Source organism: Spermophilus citellus (assembly GCF_964194105.1).
Source record: "Spermophilus citellus genome assembly, chromosome: 4".
Taxonomy (NCBI): Eukaryota; Metazoa; Chordata; class Mammalia; order Rodentia; family Sciuridae; genus Spermophilus; species Spermophilus citellus.
The window spans coordinates 1239342-1257054 of NC_138185.1; the positions used below are offsets into that span (position 1 = coordinate 1239342).

A 17713-nucleotide genomic window follows, 5' to 3' on the forward strand; every position below is an offset into this window, starting at 1 on the left:
ATTCTAGACTGGACTTCTAAGGCAAGTTAGCCAGACCCTGTCTCAGAAAGGGTAGGGGTGTTTTCCAAAATAAAATTGGATTTTGTGTGATTTGGTTACAAAGATAATATACATAAAGAAAATGTAAACAATATGTGAAAATAAAACCAGAAAGGAGCCGCATACTATAGCAGTAACCTGTTGGTGATCATGGATGTGTGTGGGTGGCCAAGGGTGTTCAGAGAATGTGGTTGCTGCCTGGGCTGGTTGTCCCTGCTGTAGCACTCCCGAGTTGTGAAACTCCCATGGCACTGAATCTTAGGACTCTTGATTTTTTTATTTAGGTGTTAAACACCCTCTGGGTGTTTCATGATTTTTTCACTCTAGTTATGACAAATGTTAGTTTGTGTTCAGTTTGTCATCTCTTGGGAAAACCTAACCAGTGCATGCCCTTGTGAGTTCTCTTTGTCAAAGGGAAAGTGGCCCCCCTCTCTATGAGAACAGGGATGATGCCTTGTCCCCTTGTGCCCAGCACATAAGAGGTTTTGGTAAATACTTGAAGAAACTTAACCTTAGAGAGCTTGTTTTGCAAACCCTCACCTACACTTGTGCTGTCCTTTTGATGGGAGACGTTGGCCATTTGTTGCACACTTGCCAAATGCAGTACTGATATGGTGCTTGATATGGTATTGGTTCAGAAAACCTTTTGGAAAGCATCTGCATTGTCCCCATTTCACACATGGGGAAGTGTGGCCCACTGCACGAGGCACACTGCCAGAGGTTGTGCTTTCAGCTAGAACTAAGGTCTGGGGGCCTGCTTCTTCACTCATGGGCTGTTCCTTGAGCTCCCACTCCACACATGTCTGGGTTGGGGAGAGTCTTGCTGTGGTGCTGGGCACTGGAGACTGTTGGCAGCAGGGGCAAGACCAGGAACTTGAAACCTATACCAAGAGGGCCATTCTCCTGAGAAGTGCTAAGGTCCTCGCCAAGTAGGTCCAGGCCAGGGACTCTGGATTTGTTAGACTGTAACTTTAAAGTTATAAATCTTTTTCTTTTGTACTACAGAGCTGTCATATCAGATACACCAGGCAGACCCCCATCAACACAATTAAAAGTACACAAAATCAGTAAAAATCACTTGAAGGGAACAGCAGGCCCCATAGTATTTTCTCTTTTACAGCACTTCTCGAGTAGTAAAATAGCCTTTCTGGTTCTCTGCCACCCGCGTGGTAAATACAGGAAGTTGCTTCTTAGGCTTGACTCTCAAATTCAGCACTTCATGGATCTGTAAAGTTGATACAGGAAATCTAAATCATGCCAGAAATCCTTTCCAACCTTCTGCCTCCACCCTCATCCCGCAACAAGTAATGAGGTATTGGCCTTCCACAGCCCCTGGAGGGGAAGGAAGAGTCCAGCCTTCAGCACAGTCCACTTCTGGTATTAGTTTCCAAGGTCCCTAGTGCTGTGGCCTGAGACTGGTGCTTCCCTCAGATGCAGCTCCACCTCACAGAGCAGATGTGGGGAGGGAAGTCTTGCCTGAATTTAGGTGGCAGTGAGCCATCACTGGAAACTGTGAGAGGAATCTGAAAAACTCAAATATTGCAGCAGTTTCATCACTGTCCTTGGAGTCCTGACAGAATGGATAGGGCACAGATGTCGCTGGGCCCCTTCAAGTCTTGTCAATGGAGCTCTCTGCCCCACACCAGCCACTCTCAGATGAACCCAGGATGTCTTCATACTCCTGAAAAAGGCCCTGAAGACTGCAGCAGTTCTTGTTTAGACTATGTATGATGATGCCAGAAAAGAGACATTTAATTTTTTAACTCATTTTAAAACTTAGGATGATAAGCCTTTATTGTCTTTAACATAAATAGCATTTTAGGGGAACTGCTTCCCAAGTCCTTTAATGGGAAAGGTGACATTTATGCTTTTGTAAATCTGTTTGGTTGACAGCAGCTTAAGCTTCGGATAACTGTCCACACCCTCTTGTGAGTGATGGTAGACAGGGCACATAAAGTCTTAGTATTGTGCAAATGGCTTAGATTTGGGGAGGCACCAGCCACCTCCTGAGAGTTAACTTTTGGAGATCCTGTTATTGTTGGGAAGTAAGAGTGTAAAATACAGTTGGCTGTAAACATCTGAAGTGCATTACCTTCAAGAAGGTAGGCAGTGTCTTTGAAGTATGCTCATGGGCTCAACCAATTTCTCGCTTTTTGGAAAAAGTGTGGAGTGAGTCTGAGGTGTGTCTCAGGCCCAAGGTGGGACTGGGATTCCTGCTGTGGCCTTTTCTGGACACTGCTGCCTGCAGCACACCTTCATGTGTGCACTTACTGTGGGTGTGCCTGTGGGTCCTATTGGCTGTGCAAAGTGGAGGGTCTGGATAAGGGCTGGTCCTGAGTGTTGGGAGGACAGTGGCCAGTGGAGAGGAAGATCCTGTGATCAGAGTTGCAAGAGCCACAGATCCAGAGTCTCTGGAGCCCTTGCATTAGCCTGTAGAGCTGTCCTGGAAACACCCACAGGAGGACCCATTGTGTGCATTAAAGTTTGGGTGGTTGACTCAAGACGCATTATCAACACCAGATTTCCTGATGAACCTCAGAACCTGTACACTGTACACTGCAGTGACCCCTGAGGCTTGGTTGTGACCTTTCATTAAGAGCAACATTCACCCTGGGACTGGGTGTCTCTGGAACAGTGTGGAAGAGACAAGAGGGGAGCCCAGCACAAGTGGCCACTTAGAGACTCTGTAGCCTTCCACTGAATAGAAAGCAGTGAGACCCTCGCATTTTTCTCTTTGCCTTGACAGCTTACTGACTGTTTCTGGTTCCTGGCAATCACTTGGATGCTTAAAATTCCCACCTGAGTTGCCACTGAGGTCTCAAGCCTTTGCTTGCGCCAGAAACCAGAAAAGAGGGGATCCTGGGGCAGGGGCCTGGCTAAGGCATCAGTCTTCAAGTCTTTTTCTCTTGGTTTCCCTTGTGGACCCAAACCTGGTCTGAGCAAATGATGGACAAGCATAACCTTTGCTGCTGCAAACTTGGTGCCCCAGAAGAAGAGAGCCGAAGAGCAGGCTGTGGGCAGGTATCCTATGGACTGTAAGCAGATGCTACTGAGGCAAGAGTACATGAAGCTTTTGCATTTATGAAATTTCTAGACATGTCCGTATGAGTTGACAATTCCATTAGTAAAAACTGAGTTGCAGCTGGGTGCAGTGACATGGGCCTATAATCTCAGCTACTCAGGAGACTGAGGAGGATCACAACGGGGAGGCCAGCCTGGGTACCTTGGTGACCCTTTCTCAGAATAAAAAGGGCTGGGGGTGCTGCGGATGTAGCTCAGTTCATAGAGCGCTTGCATCACATGTACAAGGCCCTGGGTTTAATCCCCAGCACCACAAAAGGGGTGGGGGGCTGCTGTGGATGTGCTCAGTGATAAAGTGCCCCTGCGATCAATCCCTAGTACCACAAGCAACACTGAGTTGTAGAAGAGCCCTTTCTTAGGTGATCTTTTTGTTTTTAATAAAGAACTTAAAGCTAATATATTCTCAATCCCTCTTCTTCCACGTTACAAAGGATTGCTGACACAATAGACCCTTAATAGAAATTATAAGTAAGTGTGAACTTTGGCTTAATCTGCCACAGTTAACAAGTTCTGACTAGAATACAAAATAATGAGGTTTTGTTAATAGCATTGAGTGTGATTTCTGACTAACAGGATAGAATTGCTTCAAAATTAAAATTGTTAATTTGAGTATTGTTTTAGGGGAAAATCACATTTGAAAAACATGTTTTGCCACCAAACGGGGCAAAATATATACTTGATTATTATCTTTTTGTCTAGAATAAATATAAGTTCATCATGGTTGTGTATCTTATTTTAAGGTGTCTTAGCAATTGATCACCAAGGAGGTATTCTCAACTGTGTGGAACTAGATACTTGTAAACTAGCTTGCTTTCCTTATTCACTTAAAGCAGAGTTAGAATAGCAACAGTTGCACATTTAGATGTACCGGAGTTTTATTTGTTTATTTTTGAATTTTTTAAATATTTATTTTTTAGTTGTAGTTGGACACAATACCTTTGTTTATTTTTATGTGGTGCTGAGGATTGAACTCAGGGCCCTGACGTGCTAGGCAAGCACTTTATTACTGAGCCACAACCCTGTACAGGGGTTTTAAAGTCATGCATCACTATTAATACTTAAGCTTATTTTTTTGTAATAATATAAAAATAAAATTTTGAGAGGGTGTATTTAGTTCTTAAGAAATTTGCTGTGACAGCTAGCGTTTGGCCAAGTCAGGGAATCTGAAAGGGGTTGTGAGATCATTGCTGAGCCTTTGTGAAGGAAATGTTTGTGCATCATCAATGTGCTGTTACTGCTTTCCACATAACCCCGTGTGTTCTTAAAGTAATAGAAGTGATATGTAGCCACATCCACATATGTTCCCGGATCTTTGGGGGTCCTCAGCCCTCCCTAGAGCTAAGGTCAAAACTTCCCACAATAATGATGAGCCTTTTCCTCCAAGTTGACATTTGGACCCATGTGCAGAGCTCCAATGTTTCTACCATGAACAGCACCTTTGAAATATGCCAGTTTTCTTTAAGAGTGAATGTCCTTGATGAAGCAGTGAAAGTATTGATTTCATAAACTCAGCATCCAGCGTTCACCAGTTTATCCTTGCCTGTGACAAGACAGCAAATGCACCTGCCGCACCTCTGCATCCCCACAAGTGGGCTGCGTCCAGGAGCAGCTTTGGGGGCCTGGACTGTGAGCTCAGCCAGCCAGCCACTTTCTTGAGAGCAGACACAGGCAGCTGCCACACTGGGTTTTTGGCAGGTGTTTTCCCCAAATCCAATGATACGTGTCTCAAAGCAGCTAACAATATTTGTTGGTAAAGATAAAATTTGCACTTTTAAGAGAAAGTTTGTCTTCTGGAAAACTAAACTTTTGCCACTGTGAGCATGATCCCTGCCTGATAGACTTCTAGGAGATGCCAGCTGACATTAACAAATGCATTTCTTTTATATCCTCTACCTGAAACTCATGCCAGTGTTTTCTAAGAAAACAGCTCCCCAATAAAAATGCACTCAAGTGCAAGACAGACCAGCGGCTTTCAATGTAAGACAGTGAAACATTCGTTGACCTGGTTCCAGATTCCTGGTTGCAGCTACTTTTATGAAACTGCTACTTGTCCAGATTTTGTGTAGTGTCAAAGAATATCCACAATTAAGTGAAAAGATTGTTAAAACACTTCTCCATTTTCTAATGACAAACTGCATAAGGCAAGGCTTTCTTCAGGTATTTCAGCTAAAACTCTGCACAGTAAATAGAATGCAGAGCATGTAAGTGTGTACTGGGAGGGCTGTGCAGGAAGACCACAGTTCTAGGTCAGCAGAGGCAATTTAGTAAGACCTGTCTCAAAAGGTGAAGAGGGCTGGGGGTTCAGCTCAGTGGAGAGCATGCCTGGGCTCCATCCTCAGCACTGTAAGAATTTTTTTAAAAGTCCAGCTATCTTCTTATAAGCCAAAGATTTGCAAAAACATAAAACACCATTCAACGTTAATTTCTTTGTGATTGTTTTGGAAATAACATTACTTTTTCATTAATAAAGGTTTTTTTAATATTTTTTAGTTGCTGATGGACCTTTATTTTATTTATTTGTATGTGATGCTGAGAATCAAACCCAGTGCCTCACACATGCTAGGCAAGCACACTACCACTGAGCCACTACCCCAGCCCCTCATTAATAAAGTTTTAATGTGTAATGGATTTATTTTTTTAAGTAAATACCTGAAACTTTGGAAATATCAGTAAATAATGCCACATTAATAAGTAAGCTCTTTGGAGTCACCAGCTGAGATGCAGCAATTTGGGAGCTGTGCTGGAGCACAACCACATGGCCCACTCTGGGTGGCTCCCGACAGGCTCTTGCTGGCAGCACTGGTGAGGAGTGCTGGCTGGCATAAGCAGATTCGATGCGATATTCCATAGCATCTTCCTGTTACTGTTTAGTGTGAATGAAGCAGTTTTTAACTGAGGAAAAACATGTGCGTAGAAATGTAGAAAGGCGCTTGAATTCAGTACATCAGTGTTCATCTGCAGTGTCGCGTTCTCACCTGGAGAGATGCCCAGTTTTCTCCTTTCTGGTAGGAAGTTGCCACTAGTATGTGCCTGCAGTTTTGTGACCATATCTCCCATGTGCCGTGCTATACAGCTCTACACACTGCACAATAAGTCGCCATAGAAACTTAATACTTTTCTTAACTTTTACCTTAGGCATGTGTTTTATTTTGTTTTCACTTTTGCCTTGATATATCTGTGTGTGTGTCTATCTTACAGTTTAACTGGACTTTTACATTTGGTTCTCCGTGTTGGTAAAATTATAAAAACAGTTTGGATATAAAGTGATCGGCTCTTTGAAATATCCTTTATTTACTTTTTTGGTGGGAGGGTACTGGGGATTGAACTCAGGGGCACTCAACCATTGAGCCACACCCCTAGCCCTATTTTGTATATTATTTAGAAACAGGGTCTCACTGAGTTGCTTAGGGCCTCACCATTGCTGAGGCTGGGTTTGAACTTGCAATCCTCCTGCCTCAGCCTCCCAGGCTGCTGAGATTACAGGTGTGCGCTACCGCTCCCAGCTTGTTTACTTTTATGTTTACTTATTTTTTGTGGTACTGGGGATTGAATCCAGGGCCTCGGATGTGCTAGGCAGGTGCTATGCCACTGAGCTGCACCCCAACCCTGAATTGAAGTTTCTTAAGTGGTCTTTCATTCCTAAGAATATCTTGGTCTCTTTGCCTTTGTAAATATTCATGTTTTCCTCTTGAGAAGTGGTTTCTGAACTCTTAGAGCCATCATTTGGAGGATGGGTTTCTCACGCTAAAGGATGGGAGGAGAGCTGTGGCTGTGATGGTGTCATGTGAATAGAGGGCCAAGTGTCACTGTCCCTTTAAAGGAGGTAGAATGTTTGTCCTTTGTTCTGGGTCACCAGGGAGACCACAGTTAGAGGGAAGGCAGTTGGAGCCAGGCGGAGGAGGAGGTAAGATGTGGGCTCTGCTCTCAGAGCAGGCTCTGGGCCACAGGTAGCAAAGGCAGCTCTTGAGGATCTGTCTAGAACAGCATCTGAGTGAGTGCTGAGGTGATAGTTACCTGAAATGGACATGGAAGGAGTGATGTTTGTTTTTAATATTCATCCATAGACTGCTACTTTGAAGTTCAGTAAACAGAAACACCAGCCTTCTGACTTTCTTAGCTTTTTAAATTAAATAATAGAGCTTTAATATTTGGGATCTTGAATAATTAACAATTTTGTAGTTCAGCCTCTCCACTCTTTGATCACATAACAAGATAACTTGGAAAGTCTGGTGTCTGCTTGTTTCTTAATTACTAATATGTTGTTTAGTTACAGTTACTGAAGAGCTATAACCTGTACTGTACTTTCCTCTAGGAGTGTACTTCGGTAGCCATCTCTTGACCGTCTGGATTATTGAAAATTCGAATTCTCTATAGAGAGAGAGCGAGCGAGCAAGCGAGCAGTGACCTGGCTGTGGCCTGGCGAGGCCTAGCCATCCGCTAGACCCAAGTGTCTTTGCTGGCCAGGACTTGTGTCACATTCAGGATTTCAGAGGAAAAAAGTCTTCACTGGGGCAGGTAAAGCATCGATCACATTAAACAGTACCAACAAAATGTTCATTTAATAAGTTTATATTTCTTATTTGCAAAGTGCTCTTGTCTATAAAGAGATGTCATGTACCATTTGTATTTATTGGAAACATTCTAGAATTTATCCCAATGTTTTTAGGTGAATATTTAAGCATCTGTTGAGAATTTAATACAGCGTTTCTTTACTTTTGTGTTCTTAGTGAGAGTATGCTTTTATATTGTACGTTCTCTGATAAGAGCCAGATTTTGTAGAGGAGAATTCTTCCTGCAGAGAGCCATCCCCTTAGAGGCAGACACCAGAGTGTCTCATGCCCCAAGTGAGTTTCCTGGGGTCCCAAGGGGAAGGCTTCTTGGGGAAGGCTGGTACTGGCCCCTCAAACTGCTTTTTGAGTAAAAATTCTAAGAACTGTATGCAAATTAGGACCCAGCCTTTTTAAAAATCAGGTTTGCTATACCCTGGGTGCTAGGTGTGGCTCAGTGGTAGGCTGCCTGTTTAGTGGCTTAAAGAGTGCTTGCTGATTGGTGCTCAGGGCACTAGGTTTGATCGTTAAAACTTGGTACAAACTTGTTGGTTTTTGTAAGCAGGAAATCATTCTTAAAAAATGTTGTGATGAGAATGAACAGGCAGTTACAGTCAGCATGGTGCCCACTCAGCAGGTCCTCCTGAGGCATCCTCAGGAGTTTGTGCTCTGACTTGGAATTACAGTTGGCACCTGACGGGAGAGCTGTGTTCCTGGGCAGTTGGGGTCACCTCGGGTGACCAAGGAGTGGTGTGGGTCAGGGTTGCAGAGTGGTGGAGTCCCTGTGAGGCGGCATCCATAGTTGAGGGACTATATCTGTTAAGAAGAAAAAGGTTGCTGGTGATTTTCAAATTTTGTGTATTTTGCATTTTTTAGGGTCTTCATTTTATACCAGTCCTAGGATGGAGCATGGCATAAATTCAGAGTTGTCATTTAAATTTAAATGTGATTAAAACCTGGACAAATTGGAAAATAATTCTCAAGGTATATTCTGTCTTTTTCTAAGTGTTGTCATGTGTGTGTCATCCCCCCTGTCCTGTGCTAGACAAGTGCTGTACCACTGAACTACATCCCAGCCCTGTTTTTCCAGTTTTGTCATTTTTAAACAAAAATAAAAATTTCACAAGCATCCATGGGGATGACCCAAGCTAAGGCTCAGGAGCCCAGGATAGATCTGGACAGAAGTGTCACAGTATTGTGTACCCTGTGTCTAGCCAGACTCCATGCAAAGTGCCATGGGACAGGTACACCTCTGGGCACCAGCTGAGTATCTCTGGATCTCACTGTTCCTGCTAAGTCCTTGTACCCCGTGGGTGCTCCTTGCTCATGGTTTCCTGCCCTGTGTGAAGCTGTGTCTTAAGTGGTAAAGGGCAGTCACACATTCGCTCTATTACCCAGATTTTCTTATACTAAGCATTTGCTCTGCGGCTTAATCTTCACGAATCCCAAGTTGTCCTCATGACTCCCGGGACACTGGTCAGAAGCAGGCAGTGTGTGTACAGCTCTGCCTTTGTGAGCAGCCACTTGCCCCGTTCCACTGCTCCTGCTGGTGCATGCCCCTGTATGTGAACCTGGGCTGTTGTGTGATTCTCTCTCATCACTAGGTATGGATGATAAAGGGGACCCAGGCAATGAAGATGCGCCGAAGGCTATCAAACCCACCAGCAAAGAATTCAGGAAAACCTGGGGGTTTCGGAGAACCACCATTGCAAAGCGTGAGGGCGCAGGAGATGCCGAGGTGGACCCTGCTGAGCAGCAGCCACAGCAGCACAACCTCTCCCTGCGCCGCAGCGGGAGGCAGCCGAAGCGCACCGAGCGGGTAGAAGAGTTCCTTACCACAGTCCGTCGCCGAGGAAGAAGGAATGTGCCTGTCTCCCTGGAGGATTCCAGTGAGCCAGCCTCCTGTCCAGTCACAGATGTGGAGACCGCCTCAGAAGGGAGCGTCGAGAGCAGCTCTGAGGTGAAAGGTGGCCCTGCACCTGGTTCCACAGGGGCAAAGAAGCGCCCTGCCTCTTCTGAAAAGGCAAAAGAAGGCGATGACGAGGATGATACCTCGGACAGCGACAGCGATGGCCTCACTTTGAAAGAACTTCAGAATCGCCTTCGGAAAAAGCGTGAACAGGAACCAGTAGAGAGGCCTCCAAGAGGCATCCAGAACCGCCTGCGGAAGAAACGTCGGGAGGAGGACCCTACAGAAACCGTGGACGTGCAGGCCGGCAGTGCCGGCGAGGACACACCTTCCTGCAAGCAGGAGCCTGACACTGGTCAGACTGCTGTGTCCCAGGCAGCGAAAGATGAGAGAGAGAGTCAATCTGAGGGGACAGCGGCTCAGAGGACTCTAGATGAAGACCCAGGAGACCTGGGCAGGCCTAAGCCTGAGTGTGAGGGTTATGACCCCAACACACTGTACTGCATCTGTCGCCAGCCTCACAACAACAGGTGGGTCCCAGAGCACAGCAGGTGTGGCCATGTGTTGACATCAGAGTGTTGGAAAGATGAGTGAGTCTGATCAAGTCACTGTGAAAAGAACCAACAGAGGCAGTGGGGAGGGGCTACCCAGAGCTCCCTCTCAGCCCTGGCTGCTGTGGAGACTATAAGTACACCCAGTGTGGGCCTGTGCTGGGGTTGGGTGCTGGGTGGTGGTAGGGTGTCCCTGTGGCCTAGTTGGGAATAAAGGTGCTCCTGTCATGTAGAGGTCACCCTGAAGCCTCTAGTTCACTCTTTAAAAGCTACAGTCAAGCCAGGCACGATGGCACACACCTCTAATTCCAGTGGCTCAGGAGGCTGAGATAAGAGGATCACAAGTTCAAAGCCAGCCTCAGAAAAAGCAAGGTGCTAAGCAACTCAATGAGACCTTGTCTAAATAAAATACAAAATTGGGGCTGGGGATGTGGCTCAGTGGCTGAGTGCCCCTGAATTCAATCCCTAGTAAATGACCCCCCCCCCCAAAAAAAAAAAAAAAACCCCACCAAAAAGCTATAGTTAAAGCCAGGCGAAGTAGCACACGCCTATAATCCCAGCAGCTCAGGAGGCTAAGGCAGGAGAGTCACAAGTTCAAAGCCAGCCTCAGTAGCTTAGCAAGACCCAAAATAAAAAGGGCTGTGGATATAGCTCAGTGGTGTTAAGTGCCCTTGGGTTCAATCCCTGGTACCCCCCCAAAAAAGCTCCAGTCAAAAGGAAAACCAAACTATTTGCACTCTTTTTAAAATAATAGGACATTAAAGCCAATTTGACCTCTCAATATATCAGAAAGTACGTCACTGACTTCCAGTGCTTGATGCCATGTCCTGTCCTTTCAGGTTTATGATCTGCTGTGACCGATGTGAGGAGTGGTTCCATGGCGACTGTGTGGGCATTTCTGAGGCTCGAGGGCGACTCCTTGAAAGGAATGGGGAGGATTACATCTGCCCGAACTGCACCATTCTGCAAGTGCAGGATGAAACAAATTCTGACGTCGCAGAAGAGCCAGAAGCCAGATGTGGACCTGGAATTGTGGACGGCATGGACTGCACAAGTATAGGGACAATAGAGCAGAAGTCTAGTGAAGACCAGGGCATAAAGGGTAGAATTGAGAAGGCTGCAAATCCCAGTGGCAAGAAAAAACTCAAGATATTCCAACCTGTAAGTATGTCTCTCCAGGGAAACAGGAGGGCTTGACCTTACAGGTGACAGACTTGCTGGGGGCAGAAGCACTGAGAACTGGGACGGTGTCTTTCCTTGGGAATAAGTTAGGGTCTTCCTGGGCCCTAACAGGAAAGCACTCTACTTCTGTTTGTACCTTGTGTTGTCTCAAGGATGTCCTTTTTTTCTTTAAAAAATACCCTATCTACTTTCTGGTACTGACTTTTTAAAATTTACCCTTTCTTGGGGCTGGGGTTGTGGCTCAGTGGTAGAGCGCTTATCTAGCATTCGTGAGGCACTGGGTTCGATCCTCAGCATCACATAAAGTAAAATAAAGATTGTGTCCACCTAAACTAAAATATAAATTTTTAAAAAATAGCCTTTCTTGCTGGACACTGGTGCATGCATATCATCCCAGGAACTTAGCATCACCTGTCTCAAAATGAAAAGGGCTCTGGAGATGTAGCTTAGTGGTAGAGCACCCTGGGTTCAATCCCCAGTACTTTCACCTTCCAAATTAGTCTTTTTTTATGTATCTTGATGACACGCCTTAGCACTTTTGTCCCAGTGAGTGTGGCACACTTGGGTTCATCTCTGTCTGCCTGGCTTGGTGCCCCTGGGACCATAACACTGTTGGCCTCTGCTGCTGAGAGCCGCCTCCTGTGCCCACAAGGCTCTCTCCTGTTTCCCACGAGGGGTACAGCTCAGCACCTTTTAAAATCTGGATCTCCTGGGTGGTCCTGCAGAGGGTTGAGATTGCTATGTGTGGAAGCATCTCTCAACATTTTCACACTGTGTTGTCTCCAAGTTGAGAGTATGTGAGGACCAGGCCATTTAGATCAGCGTGTGGCGGAAGTGTTGAGGAAATGCGGGAAAATAGGACGCTGACTGTTGACACGTAGTTGGATCATCAATAAGCCCCTGTTTGACACGAGACTTACGAATGGAAGACAAAGCAGTGACATTAAATATCTGAGAAGTGAGACCTTTCTGAAGTGCACAGGCTGTGCCTGTGGTGCCTCTGCTCTTGACCGTCACGTGTGCTTCAGGGGCCTCTGGTGGTGTCTTCAGTCCCTCTTTCTTTCTTTCTTTCTTTCTTTTTTTTTTTTTTTTTTTTTTTTAAATATTTTTTAGTTCTAGACGGATGCATTATCTTTATTTTGTTTATTCATTTTTATGTGGTGCTGAGGATTGAACCCAGCGCCTCACGTGGGCGCAAGCGCTCTGCCGCTAAGCTACAGCCCCAGCCCCTTCATGTCCTCTTTCTGCATGAAGTTATCCTATAGGTCACCACAAGCTCCGCGGGGGACTTCTTGCACTAATGCTAGCAGCTTCCAGGCATCAGAGACTGCCGTGCCTAGCTCTGCCCTTTGCTCGGGGTTTAGCAGCCTGTGGCGAGGGTGCAACTGGAACTGTGGTCCCATCAGAGGCTGGGAAAGCCCTCACATTAATTAGTATGAATGGCGTCCTGTGCAATTTTCATGGCATATTAAAGAAATTATAGTTCACCTAAATTCAAGTTTAGTTGGGTTTCCTGTGTTTGCCAGCCTTACTCTCACGTCATGGCCTTGGGCCATCCCCTCTCAAAACAGCAGCTTACCCCAAAAGCACTCTTAGAGTCTTCTCTTCAGTAGGGGCCCATTCCCTCCTTGTTCAGCCTCAAGGGTGAGGAAGACTAAGGAGCATGTGTGCTAGGGTCCTGCAGAGTCCTGCCCACCACAGGCTTGAAGAAGAGCTGACATGCAAATGCCTCACTTGGTACTTTATAAAAGTAAAAATGAATTTTTGTTCATATCAAAAATATTGTTTGTGTCTCTCAATTAAAAATAGTGACCTTGGCACTTTGTAACGCTATTACAAGGTGCTTGTAACTGCTGGCATTGGCATGTATTTCATCTGAAGTCACCTGTCTCATTCTGCAGGTTGTAGAGGCTCCAGGTGCCTCAAGATGCATTGGCCCTGGGTGCTCCAGTGTGGCGCAGCCTGACTCAGTGTATTGCAGTAATGACTGCATTCTCAAACATGCGGCAGCTACTATGAAATTTCTAAGTTCAGGTAAAGAACAAAAACCAAAACCTAAGGAAAAGGTCAAGATGAAGCCAGAAAAGCTCAGTCTTCCAAAATGTAGTCTTCAGGTAAGCAGACCAAGATCACCCTTGGAACCCTTGAAGCAAAAGTGTGTGTACATGCTTTCCCATGGACTTGGGAGCATAGGGCATGGTGGGTGTCTGTGCAATGCAGATTATGTCCCATTTGCTTCTGTTGTCCTCTCTTGGCTGAGGGCTGGTTTGCATGGATACAGTAGCATAAATACAGGCAGCTGGCTGCTGTGGAGAACCTCAGATCTCAGAATGCAAACCAGTCTTGCCAAAGCCAGTAGTCAAAAGAGTGTACAGAGTCCACTCAGCCGCTAGGAATGGAGCAGGCTCTGGGCAAGGTTCTGTGTCTCATTTAAGGCATTGAGTGGTTCCATTTCTATTCTCTTGTGACTTGAGAAGAAGCGGGGATTACCTTTGAATGCTTGCTTATTAGCCTTTAGGTGATTTCTAAAGCTGGTAGTTTTGAATCCTGGAGCTGCCAAAGAAGCAATGACTGCTGTACCCAGAGGATGTCAGAACTGAAAGTGCCGGGACCCTTCCAGTTTTCCGTCTCCAGGCTGTAGCAGAGAACGTACAAATGACATTTGTTCTCTGCTTTCTTTCCACCTTGTATTGGCTTATTTCAGTGGCTCACTTGAGGGGTTCATTCTTCTGTCATTTTGGAACTTCATGCCTCAACAGTTCCGACAGGGACCCTTCTGTCAACATAAACAGTCGAAACCCAAGTGCTCCGTGGGGATGCTGAGGGTCTGCTAGGCATATAGACATAGCCACACTGAGCAAATGTGGCATATAAGCCTGGGTGGGCAAGGGGTCTTAGGGTGACTCAGGAAGGAGATGGTGATATGACCTTCTTTGCCCAGTGAAACAAAACAAAGGTGTCATTTTTGGTCTCCTTAATGATTTGAGTTTCACTGATTGTCCAGGCAGGGATTAAAATCTCTTCTATGCACAAGAGACCAGCTCCAGAGAAGAAGGAGAATCTGGCCAAGAAGATGATGGTGGCTCCTTCAAGGAGCGAAGCCCTGGGGAAGGAGGCCCCCTGCGAGAGCAGCACTCCATCCTGGGCAAGTGACCACAACTACAATGCAGTGAAGCCAGAGAAGACGGTTGCTCTCTCGCCACCGCTGTTGTGTAAATGTACGTATCACCCAGGGGCTGGCCTCCCAGCCCCCAGGACTAGGAACCGCAGCTGTGTTTTAGTGCTGATGGTAGGCACCGGCTCACCGTCATGTCAAGGACACCTCTGGACCGGGTGTCCATGCCTAGCCTGTGGGACTTCCTCTCAGTGTTCTCCAAAGAGCTGTACGAGCCTCACTGCTCAGTGTCTCACTTTGGGGGTGCAGTTCTTTAATTTTTTTGCTTTATTATCAGGCTCTGGTAAGTATTGTATTATCTCCAGCAAAATCAAGTTGTATCAATGCACTGCCCCGACTCCCAGTTCACCACTGTCCCATCAGCTTTATCGGAGCCCTGCATAAAACTTGAGTTTTTCCACATTACCTTCTGCATATAAAATCACTTCCGTTTTGTATGCTGTGACATCTCTTTCTCTAAACGTTGATCTGGTGGACAGGCTAAATAGGATTTTTAGTAGTTAGCGTTTTTGACTAGACAGATGTTTTGCTCATGTCCAGTTCACATAACTACATATCTGTATAAATCATAAATCCACGTCCAGATTTTGAAGGCCATTTGCTGCTGCTGAGCAGACCCCACGGTAAGTGAGCGTGGTGTCCTTCACACTCAGAGCAGTGTCCTCACAATGGGACAGTTGTGGGCTGGTGTCACAGGGTGGCGACTTTTTGACTCTCAAGTGTCTGGACTGTTACCCTGCCCCAGATTTCAGATCAGTGAAATGAAGATGCTTCAAGTAGACCTTTGGAACCTCAGATAAGATCATGCACCTTGCACTCATTCTTGTCTCAGCCTCACTCAAAAGCTAAGTCTCAGACATTTAAATTAGATCCATATAAATTAGGTCCATATAAAATTTTTCAATTCAGTTTTCATCATGCCTTCTCTGCATTTTGTGCCTTTGTAAAAGCACTGAAAGGTGAATTGTGAGAGCAGAGATGTGTGGTGCTTTCCCTTTCAGTCTGCTTTCAGTGCCCCCCCCCCCCCGAGTTGAGGGCACCTTGCAGGAAGTGCTAGATCTCAGGTGGCTAAGAAAATGAGAAGGTAAAAGGGCAAGGAAATGGAATCATGGGTAAATTGAGTTCACCAACTGGTGCATTATGATGGACCTCAGGACACCTTAGATTGTGCAGTGGATTTTATACTAGCAGATGATGCCTCTCAAATGCTCATCAAAGATAATGCTGTAAATAGCACTTTTATTGAGCTAACGAATATACTTCAAAATGAGCACCACCTATCTGTGAATGGGCAGAAGGGTAGCCACTTTTAGTACTGGCTAAAATCGGTTGTAGGCACATTAAACAATAAAGGAAAGAAAAACCCAGGGTATAACCACAGCACAGACAGCTGGGTGATTGGTTTCAGTTCAGTTAACCTCCATCTGCATCCAGAAGGGGAACTCTGCCCCTGAAACCCCAAAGAAGTGTTTTAGGAGACCCTGCACAAGGGGGGGGGCGGGGGTGAGGTATACTGTGGGGGATGGTGGGCTGCTAACCAAGGTGCTGTCTCCTGTCTCACTAATGGGAAGGGAGGGACAGGACACGGGATCAACAAGGAGCTGGTTCCTCTCAGGTTTTTCTTTGACCTTTTTCATATTGGCTCCTCAATGGAGTGGGTGTGATCCAGTGGCAGAAAGTTGGGACAGATTACCTGAATAACCTTCCCAGCACATCGACATCTCAAAATTAAAACTGATGAACATCCAGAATATAGCATGCCTGAGGAACATCCTTCCAAGCTGGTCACTGATGATCATTTTACTGTTATTCCAGAAATAATGTCTTCCCAACAATGATTGGGAGGAGAGTAGGGTCATGGTAAAGTCCTCTGAACCCAACACTGGTGAGCAGCAGCAATGTGTCTCTGCCTCTCCCTAAACATGTCCTTGCCTTCGTGGTAGCAGGGCATGAGTCCTGAGTCCCTGGTTGGCATGAAGGAAGGGGTCCCATGCACAGCCGTGGGCACGCCTCCCCACTGGCTGCAGAGCACACTCCTGGGGTGGGCGGGGAGGCTCTGAGCGAAGCTGACGCTGGGAACACTTCCAGTTCACTTTTTTGGAGTCAATTCAACCATCGCTCTCGAGAGGACCTGCGTGGCAGAGCCGCGCACCGCTGCAGCTGCTCCTGGAGGTGCCTCAGCCTCCTGCCCTTGTGGCACTGGTGCTGCCCCAGGTGGATGCAGGCTGGCCAGGCAGGCCTCGTTGTGCGGGAAGCTCTACTGCTGCTTCATGATCTCCAGGTGATGCGATTCATGCACAGTTCCTCTGTATTTTAAAATTGTTTTTTAGAATTTCTGTACAGTTGTAGTTTATGAAAAGAGTTTGCACTCTGTTTTTCCAGAGATGGTGGTGCAGTTGTGTCATATCTTCCATGGGTTTCTCCCTTTTACTTCCACCATTAGCGCACCTCCCATTACCGTCAAGGCATGAAATGGGCCGAACATTTTTTTTCTACAACATTCCTGGTGTATTCGAATTTTAGAATTTAATTTTGGTATTTACATTTGTAGACACAAATATTAGTATATTGGGTTTGATAAGTGGCTCACTGAGTGACTGGGGATCCAAATAGATTTTGACAGGAAAACATGTCATCTAGCTGTGAGAATTGAAAAGGAAAACCTTAACCCCCTGCAGACCCAAATCCCAGTGATTTGCTGTGCATCTTACCCAGGTAGAAGCGTTTCCTCGTTGATGCGTGCGTGCCACACAGACGGGCCAGGTGGTGTGGTGAAATGGATCCAGGAGAACACAGGTTTTCACCAGGGTAACTTGGGCTCTGGGCTCCAGAAGCACATTTCATTAAAATCATAAGTGGAACAGATTTCCTTGTAACATGGGGAATTCTAGAACCCCAGGTGTATAGAAATCCAAAGCTGGGGGTGGATCTTCTTTTACCAGCTCCTGAGTCGTTTCTGTCCTCTTCACAGTTGTCAGTGGCAATAAAGTGGGAGTGGGAGGAGCCTGACTGTCCTGTGACCCAGTCTCATGGGGTGAAGACTGGGCTTGATAGCTGGCTGTAGTATTGTCCATCCAATGATCCTTTTTTTTTTTTTTTTTTTTTGGTTGTCTAAAATGACAATCTTGGTATTTTAAAGTATTGTTATAATTTAATAGCCTATTCAGAAAACCTTGGTTATAACTCTGTAAACTTGAACCTGCCAGGTGAGCCCCTCAGCACTGTCCTA

General features: G+C 45.9%; 1 protein-coding gene across 5 annotated transcripts in view; it reads left to right on the forward strand.

Moving 5' to 3' along the window:
- DIDO1 (death inducer-obliterator 1) overlaps window positions 1-17713 on the forward strand; it is a 51176-nt gene that overhangs the window by 10911 nt on the left and 22552 nt on the right. For 4 of the 5 annotated variants that reach the window (XM_081288981.1, XM_081288980.1, XM_081288979.1 and 1 more), the window contains exons 2-7: window positions 7433-7635; window positions 8544-8651; window positions 9272-10106; window positions 10967-11288; window positions 13211-13423; window positions 14314-14527. In XM_081288981.1, coding sequence (XP_081145107.1) covers window positions 9274-10106; window positions 10967-11288; window positions 13211-13423; window positions 14314-14527 — 1582 coding nt within the window. In that variant the 5' untranslated portion in view covers window positions 7433-7635; window positions 8544-8651; window positions 9272-9273. Of the gene's footprint in view, window positions 1-7432; window positions 7636-8543; window positions 8652-9271; window positions 10107-10966; window positions 11289-13210; window positions 13424-14313; window positions 14927-17713 lie in introns of those variants that run through there. The other variant, XM_081288983.1, reaches the window with a different exon arrangement.